This window comes from Suncus etruscus, chromosome 15 (assembly GCF_024139225.1).
Source record: "Suncus etruscus isolate mSunEtr1 chromosome 15, mSunEtr1.pri.cur, whole genome shotgun sequence".
NCBI lineage: Eukaryota > Metazoa > Chordata > Mammalia > Eulipotyphla > Soricidae > Suncus > Suncus etruscus.
The window spans coordinates 76,325,949-76,334,035 of NC_064862.1; the positions used below are offsets into that span (position 1 = coordinate 76,325,949).

At 47.3% G+C, this 8,087-nt stretch overlaps 1 protein-coding gene across 1 annotated transcript; it reads right to left on the bottom strand.

Moving 5' to 3' along the window:
* Positions 1 to 5,182: 5,182 nt before the first annotated feature.
* LOC126029967 (zinc finger protein 135-like) lies at positions 5,183 to 6,124 on the bottom strand (the record flags this gene model as incomplete). The annotated part of the gene is made up of 1 exon (XM_049788188.1): positions 5,183 to 6,124. A coding segment is annotated over one exon (933 nt), but the record flags the coding sequence as incomplete, so codon positions are not given.
* Positions 6,125 to 8,087: the final 1,963 nt, after the last annotated feature.

The window sequence follows — 8,087 nt, forward strand, 5'->3', positions numbered from 1 at the left end:
GGCAACAAACAGTAGCTCACGTCTGATTGGTCGATCAAGTCGGGCTCCCACCACCCCAGGTTGAAGTAGGTTTGTATCGGTTTGCGTGCCCGGTGATTTTGGACTTTTGGGAGGCTTCACCTGAATTTTAGTTCCTCGCCTAATTCTGTTGCCAAACACATCTTACCAACGCCGTGTGCCCAAAGGCGGGCCCAGAAACTACAACTCCCAGAAAGCATCGCGCGGGTCCCAAGAGTTCTGGCCAATAGGCCCGCGTCTTTCTTAGCCTCGATCCCATAAGCCTATCAGAATGCAGAAGGGCAAGAGGCGTTCCCAGCATCTGCCGCTTCGGGAACTGGTGGTGCAGCTGAGTTGGTCTTACTGGTCTCCAGGAGGCTTCGCTAGCCACTGAAGGTCCCACACTAAATAATCTCGCCAGCGATTATTAATATCATTAATGACTATATTTAATTTCATTAATAACTATATTATATCATATTATAAAATAATTACATTGTAATCAATTATGTTGTGTCTGATAATTACTTTGTAATTAATTGTATTGCATTAATAACTATATTATATTTTACATAATATATTATGTCATATTGTATGTAATAATTATGTTGTGGTTATATTAGTAGTATTTTTATAATTAACATTATTAATGTTAATAACCAGTCGTGTTGTTATTAATAACCTCCTCTTGGAGGGCAGAGGGGCAAGCCTTTCACCTGCCAGGAGTATAGCAAGGGCTTTCGGCAGCACACGGACCTCGCCCAGCACCAGCAGGTGCTGCACACCTGGGAGAAGCCGTTTACCTGCCCGACATGCGGGAAGCACTTCAGCCAGTGGAGCCCTGGTCAAGCACGGGTCCGTGTACACCGCGAGAAGCCCTACCCATGCGCCCAGTGCAGGGCTTGCTTCTGTCAGACCGCACCTACCAACACTTTTTCTTTCTTTTCCTTCCTTCCTTCCTTCCTTCCTTCCTTCCTTCCTTCCTTCCTTCCTTCCTTCCTTCCTTCCTTCCTTCCTTCCTTCCTTCCTTCCTTCCTTCTTTCCCTTCCTTTTTGGTGGGGGGTTGCTCAAGGGTTACTGCTGGCTCTGCGCTCAGAAGTCACTCCTAGCAGGCTTGGGGGACCAGGGACCATATGGGATGCCGGGTTTCGGGTTTCTTTTCTTTTTTTTTTTTTTTTTTTTGGTTTTTGGGCCACACCCTGTGCCGCTCAGGGGTTACTCCTGGCTATGCGCTCAGAAGTTGCTCCTAGCTTCTTGGGGGACCATATGGGACGCCGGGGGATCGAACCGCGGTCCGTCCTAGGCTAGCGCAGGCAAGGCAGGCACCTTACCTCCAGTGCCACCGCCCGGGTTTCGGGTTTCAAACCGGATCCATCTTGTGTTGGCTGTGTGCAAGGCAAACACCCTACCATTGTGCTATCACTCCAGCCCCACCTAAGCCCTTTTCTTTTAGGTTTTGATTTGGGGCCACATCTGATGGTGCTCAGAGATTCTGGCTCTACACTCAGCAGTCACTCTGGGTGGGCTCGGGAAACTATCTGGTATGCCCACATTGAACCCGGGTCAGCTGCATGCAAGGAAAACGCCCTCCCCACTGTACCATCTCAGGGTCCTCTAAGATGTTTGCTTCTCATGTTCTCACTCCCCATTCTTTTTTTGGGGGGTGGGACACAGTTTAGTCATCCTCCTTGGGCATCACCCACAACACCCAGGGATTCTGTGTGAGTAGAGACTCCACACACTTCAATTGTTGGTGCAAGACAGGGAAAGCAGTGCAGTGAGCCCCTCCAGAAAGTGGGATCACAGCCAGTGCCACCCCACAGACTTCTAAAACCTATCTTGTCTACTTGCCACTGCCCCCAAGAAAGGCGGTCTTTGCTTTGACCAACTTTCTACTCAGAGAGGTAAGAGGATTTCAGACATTCTCTGAGTAGAAAGTTGATCTAAGCAGTAATCCCTGAGTGCAGAGACAGAAACAACCCTTGAACACTGCTGGTAGTGGCCACTCTCTTTCTCTTCTCTTCTTTTCTCATCTCATCTCTTCTCTTCTCTTCTTCTCTCTCTGTCTCTCTGTTTCTCTCTGTCTCTCTCTCTTTCTCTCTCTCTCCCCCCGCAAAAGTTTACAAATATGCTATGTTAAAATGATTACTGGTGGGGCCAGGAAGGTGGCACTAGAGGTAAGGTGTCTGCCTTGCAAGCGCTAGCCAAGGAAGGACCGAGGTTCGATCCCCCGGCGTCCCATATGGTCCCCCCAAGCCAGGGGCAATTTCTGAGCGCTTAGCCAGGAGTAACCCCTGAGCATCAAACGGATGTGGCCTCAAAAACAGAAACAAAACAAAAAAAAAATGATTACTGGTTAGTATATGGGTGTGAACTTGTTTTTTTCTTTTGGTTTTTGGACCACACCTGGTGGTGCTCAGGGGTTACATCTGACTCTGTGCTCAGAAATCACACGTGACAGGCTCAGGGAACATAAGGGATGCTGGGAGTAGAACTTAGGATGGCCATGTACAAGACAAACGCCCTACCCGCTTTGCTATGGCTCCGGCCCCTAGTGTGAATTTGTTCTAAACATGTGTAAAACACAGATAACACAAATATGCATAATTGTGTTAAAGGTTCACGATCACCCAGCAGTCTAACGCTTGAGAAATGAAAACTGGTGTTTATACAAAACTTGTCTACTGCTTTCTTTTCATAGCAGCTTTGCTAGCAACCATTTCAAACTACAACATTGAAAATTTTTTTGGTGGGGTGGAGAGTAGGGGTTGTTGGGTCACACCCAACTGTGCTCAGAACTATTCCTGGGCTGAGGGCTCACTCCTGGTGGTGCTCAGGGGACCAAATGTGGTGCCAGGAATGGAACCTAGGTTGGCTGTGTGCAATCCAAGTATGTAACCCCTGTATCATCACCCTGGCCCCTGAAATATACTTTTAACCAACAACCAATAAGGTATAAAGTCTCACACATTTATCAACTTAAAAACAACACTTTTATTATCTCTCAGCTCTGTAGGCTAGTGCCAGGTTGACCTAGCCATTATGGGGTTCAGGCATCCTGGATCTCAACTCAGAGCAGAAAGTGCAGGGGGAGGGGCTGTAGCTCCCTGGATGCCTGCAAGGGCCAGTCAATAGGGATACTCCAAATCCTGTTAGTGCTCCGAATTTCTCTTTCAGTTCATTCCTCAGGTCTGTCTCCAGACAGATTCTCTGTTTTTAAAGGTCCATGCCATAGGACTTGGTCCTCCTGATAATCCCAGGTCAAGGCTTAACCTAACTTGCATATACAATGTTCCTCCAGTCAGTGCATGTAACATATTTGCAGGTTCTGGGGATCTAACGGCATCTGGACATCTTACAGGGAGGGGGCATACTGCCTACCGCAGTTTGTTTTATATCCCCAAGAACTTCGTGTGAATACATCATCTACTGTACATCTGGGAACCTGCCCAGTGTTTAAATCATTACAAAACCTTAGCTCCAGCCTTCACCGTGTGGCTTCAGCGTCCACATGTTGGTCTGCATGTGCTTATACAGCCACTGAATGTCTATTTTCTTATGTTTCAGAATGTTCAGCCCATTTGATTTGAGTGCTAGAGTTTCAGTTGCTTAATTGTAGAAGATCTTTTTCAAGTCTGGACATAACTGTTGAATAGATGAGATGTAAATATTTTCTCAAGGGTTGAGGGGTGCCTATTTGTTTTCTTCAAAGTTTATCAAAGCTTTAAATTTTCATTAGGTCTACTCATTTTTTCCCTTTTTATGTTACTGGTTTTTGGAGGGAGGGGACACACCCAGCAGTATTCAGGGCTTACTTCTGGCTCTACACTCGGATCACTCCTGGCAGGCTCAGGGGGACTTTAAAGTATCAGAGATCAAACTCGAGTCAGCTGTGTGCAAGGTCAGTGTCCTCCCTGCTGTGCTGTCACTCTGGGTCCTTGCAGCCCCTCATTTTATTGTATACACCCAGGGATACAAATGCTGGTTTTCATTAGACACCGGCAGCATTCCGGGGTTACTTCTGACTCTGCGCTCAGAAGTCACTCCAGGGCTGGAGCAATAGTGCAGTGGTAGGGCATTTGCCTTGCACGTGACTGACCCAGGACGGACCTCAGTTTGATCCCGGGTATCCCATATGGTCCCCCCAGCCAAGAACAATTTCTGAGTGCATAGCCAGGAGTAACCCGAGCATCACTGGGTGTGGCCAAAAAAACAAAAACAAAAACAAAAAAAGTCACTCCAGGCAGGCTCAGGGGACTGGGGACCATATAGGATGCCTGGGTCCGCTCCAGATCTGCTGCATGCAAGGCAAACACCTTACTGCTGTGCTATCATTTCAGCCCCCCAACTGCTTATTTAAACACCTACAAATGTGTAAGTGGATAGGTATAGGTCAGGGACATAGAAAAAGAGAATTTTATGGCCTAAGATATTTCTCCTACTTTACATTGCCCTAGAAAATTTCCTGGTGAGGAGGCTGGTATGATAGCACAGTGGGTAGGGCATTTGTCTTGCACACTGCCAACTCCGTTTCAAATCCCGGCAACCTATATAGTCCCTGAGCCTGCCAGGAGCAATTTCTGAGTGCACAGCCAGAAGTAACTCCTGATCACCACCAAGTGTGGCCCAAAAATGACAATTTCCTGGTGATTTCCGTCTAGGATTCTAATTTCACTTTAGGATGCTCAGGGCTTAGTCTGGGCTCTGCACTTAGGACTTATTCTCGGTGGTGCTCAGGGGACCATATAGGATGCCAAGGATAGAAGTGGGATTGGCTGCATGCAAGGCAAGTATCTTGCCTGCTGTACTATCTCTCTGCCCCCCCCCTCACTTTAGCTTGAGTTTAAAATTATTATTTAGAATGGATGGGGGGATAATACCCTTAAGTGCTTAAGTAATTACTTCAAGTAATGTTCATTCTGCTCTGATTAGTTTTCCTACTATCTGACATTCGGGTCTTTACTATTTCAAATTTCTCTGTGCTGCTTTAGAAGCTCTTCACCATCCCTTCAACTATTCTGAGTTTGTAACTCCACATTTACCTCGTGTCCTTTCCCATAGTATGTCCAGAAGGAGGGTCATTAGTGTGGGACCACACAGACACAGTCTCAGCATTTTTGCAATCTGCCATGCACTCCATAGAGTGAGTGCACACCACTTGGATGTAAGAATCACTGTACCAACCAACTTCACTTTAGCCACTGAGGACTTCTTTGTGTGAATAAACAGCTGAACGCATCCCTCGACCTCTCTTCCGCTTCTCACACTTGCAGGATTTTCCTTCAGTGTGGGTTTTCTGGTGCTGAATGAGAGATGAACTCTGGCTAAAGGCTTTGCTGCAGACACAGCACTGGTACGGCTTCTCCCCGGTGTGAGTTCGCAGATGCTTGGTGAGAGACGAGCTCTGGCTGAAGGCTTTCTCACATTCTCTGCACTGGTACGGCTTCTCCCCAGTATGGATCCTCTGGTGTCTCACGAGGGCTGAGCGGTCACCAAAGGCCTTCCCACAGTCACTGCATTTGTAGGGTTTCTCTCCGGTGTGGGTTCCTTGATGCTGAATCAGAGCAGAGAAGTAGGTGAATGCTCTCCCACACTCTCTGCACTCATAGGGTTTCTCACCTGTATGAGTCCTCTGATGCTGGGTAAGGCCTGGCCGGTTGCTAAAGGCCTTTCCGCATTCCCTGCAACCATAGGGTTTCTGCCGGGTGTGAACCCTCTGGTGTCTGAGAAGAGAGGCCATACCACGGAACGGTTTTCCGCATTCCTTGCATTCATAAGGTTTCTCTCTGCTGTGCGTTCGGTAGTGCTGCCGGAGGCACGTGCTTTGGTGGAAGGCTTTGCCGCATTCCAGACACTCATAGGGCTTCTCGCCAGAATGGAGGAGCTGGTGCTGGCCCAGAGCCGACCGGTGGCTGAAGGCTTTCCCACACTCAGTACACTTATAGGGCTTCTCGCCGGTGTGAATCCTCTGATGCTGCAGAAGTGAGGAGCTGCGGCTGAAAGCCTTCCCACAGGCTGGACATGCATAGGGCTTCTCGCCAGTGTGAATCCGCCGATGCAGGATGAAGGCTGAATAGTAACTGAAGGCTTTCCCACACTCATGGCACTGCCAAGGCTTTTTCCCGGAGTAAGTTTTCCGACGCTTCCGTGGACTTGAGCTTTCTCCAATTTCTTCATTATGGTTTTCCATGGGGTTTCTCGTGTATTTGTTGATGACATGCCTGAAATCTTTGCCTGGATTTATTTGCTGCCTTTCTAAAGTGCCTTCACATGCCCAGGTTTCTATCAGCCTGGAGTCCCAGGAATCATCCTTTCTCAGTCTTTCTAAGAGTAGATCCCTCTCAGATGAGACTTCGTACACCTCCTGATTTGAAAGGGATTCGTTAGCTTCGGCTATAGGTTCTGAATCTGAAATATATTAAAACACAGATGTTTTTGTCTCTGTGTGGAAAAGGAAGGCAACTGCCAATATCTGAGATAACTTTTTTTTTTTTGGGGGGGGGGTTTGGGCCACACTTGGCAACGCTCAGAAACTTCTCCTGGCAGGCTCAGGGGATCATATGGGGATCCATTCCAGGTAGTTACTGTGTGCTACTACTGTGCTATCGCTTTGGCCCCAGGTCTTACTCTTGGATACAGAACCAGGAAAAACCCCTGCGTTGGGGCCCAAACGTTGTAAAAAGTTTACAAGAGGGGCTGAAGAAATGGCTCAGTGGGGGTAATGGGAAGATAACACAGTTTTAGGGTGTTTGTCTTGCACTCAGCCAACCCAGGATAAATGGTAGTTCAAATTACGGCACCCATATGGTCCCCCAAGCCAGCCAGGAGTGATTTCTCAGTGCAGATGCAGGAGTAACCCCTGAGCACTGCTGAGTGTGATCCAAAAACAAACAAACAAACAACAACAACAACAAAAAGAAAAGAAATGGCTCAGTAGGAGGATGGGTACATATGCTATGCAAGCAAGAATCTCAACTTTGATTTCCACCACAGCATGGTCCCCTTAAGCACAGCAAGGAGTAACCCATGTGCACTGAACCAGGAGTAACCCATGTATACCCCCTACATATGGCTCTAACAAAACTATGAAATTTTTTAATGTTTATTTGAAAGGCTTCAGATAGAGCCTGTGGCAGAGACAGATAACAAATATTTAGAGAAATAAATAAAAGGGAGAAGGCTGAAGAGAGAGTATAAAAGGTAGGGCAATTGCCTTACACATGACTGACATGAATTCAATTCCTGGCACCCCAGCACCTGACACAGCCAGGAATAAGCCTTGAGCACCACCAGCCCCAAAACAGACAAAATAAAAATCATAGGGGCCAGAGAGATAGCATGGAGATAGGGCATTTGCCTTGCATGCAGAAGGATGGTGGTTTGAATCCACGCATCCCATATGGTCCCCTGAGCCTGCCAGGAGCGATTTCTGAGCACAGAGCCAGGAGTAACCCCTGAGCACTGCCATGTGTGACCCAAAAACAAACAAAAAAACAAACAAAATCATAGGGAAATTACTAAACGAGGCATGACAAAGGTGAAGTTCGAAAGTTCTTCTTGAAGGGGCCAAAGCAGTAGTGCAGCAGTAGGACATTTGCCTTGCATGCAGCTGACCTAGGACAGACCACGGTTTGATCCACCACATCCTATATGGTCCCCCAAGCCAGGAGCGATTTCTGAGCTCATAGCCAGGAGTAACCCCTGAGCGTCACCAGGTGTGGCCAAAAACACAAAAAGCAAAATTCTAATCTCCTTGAACGCGTATTTCATTTGCTTGTTTCTTTACTTATGTCCAAAATCAGAAGGAAGTAAATATCAGCATAAAGCAATAAAGGAGAGACCAGAGCAATAGTACTTACCTTGCAAGTGGCCAACCAGGGTTCGATCCTTGGCACCCCATTATGGTCTCCTAAGCTCTCTAGGTGTGATTCCTGAGTGCAGAGCCAGGAGTAAACCCTGAGCATAGTCAAGTATGATCCAAAAGCCAAAATAAGTTTTTTAATAATAGCAAATATAGGGGCCAGAGAGATAGTATAGTGGTAAGGCAAACGCCTTGCACACGGCTGACCCAGGATGGACCTGGGTGCGAT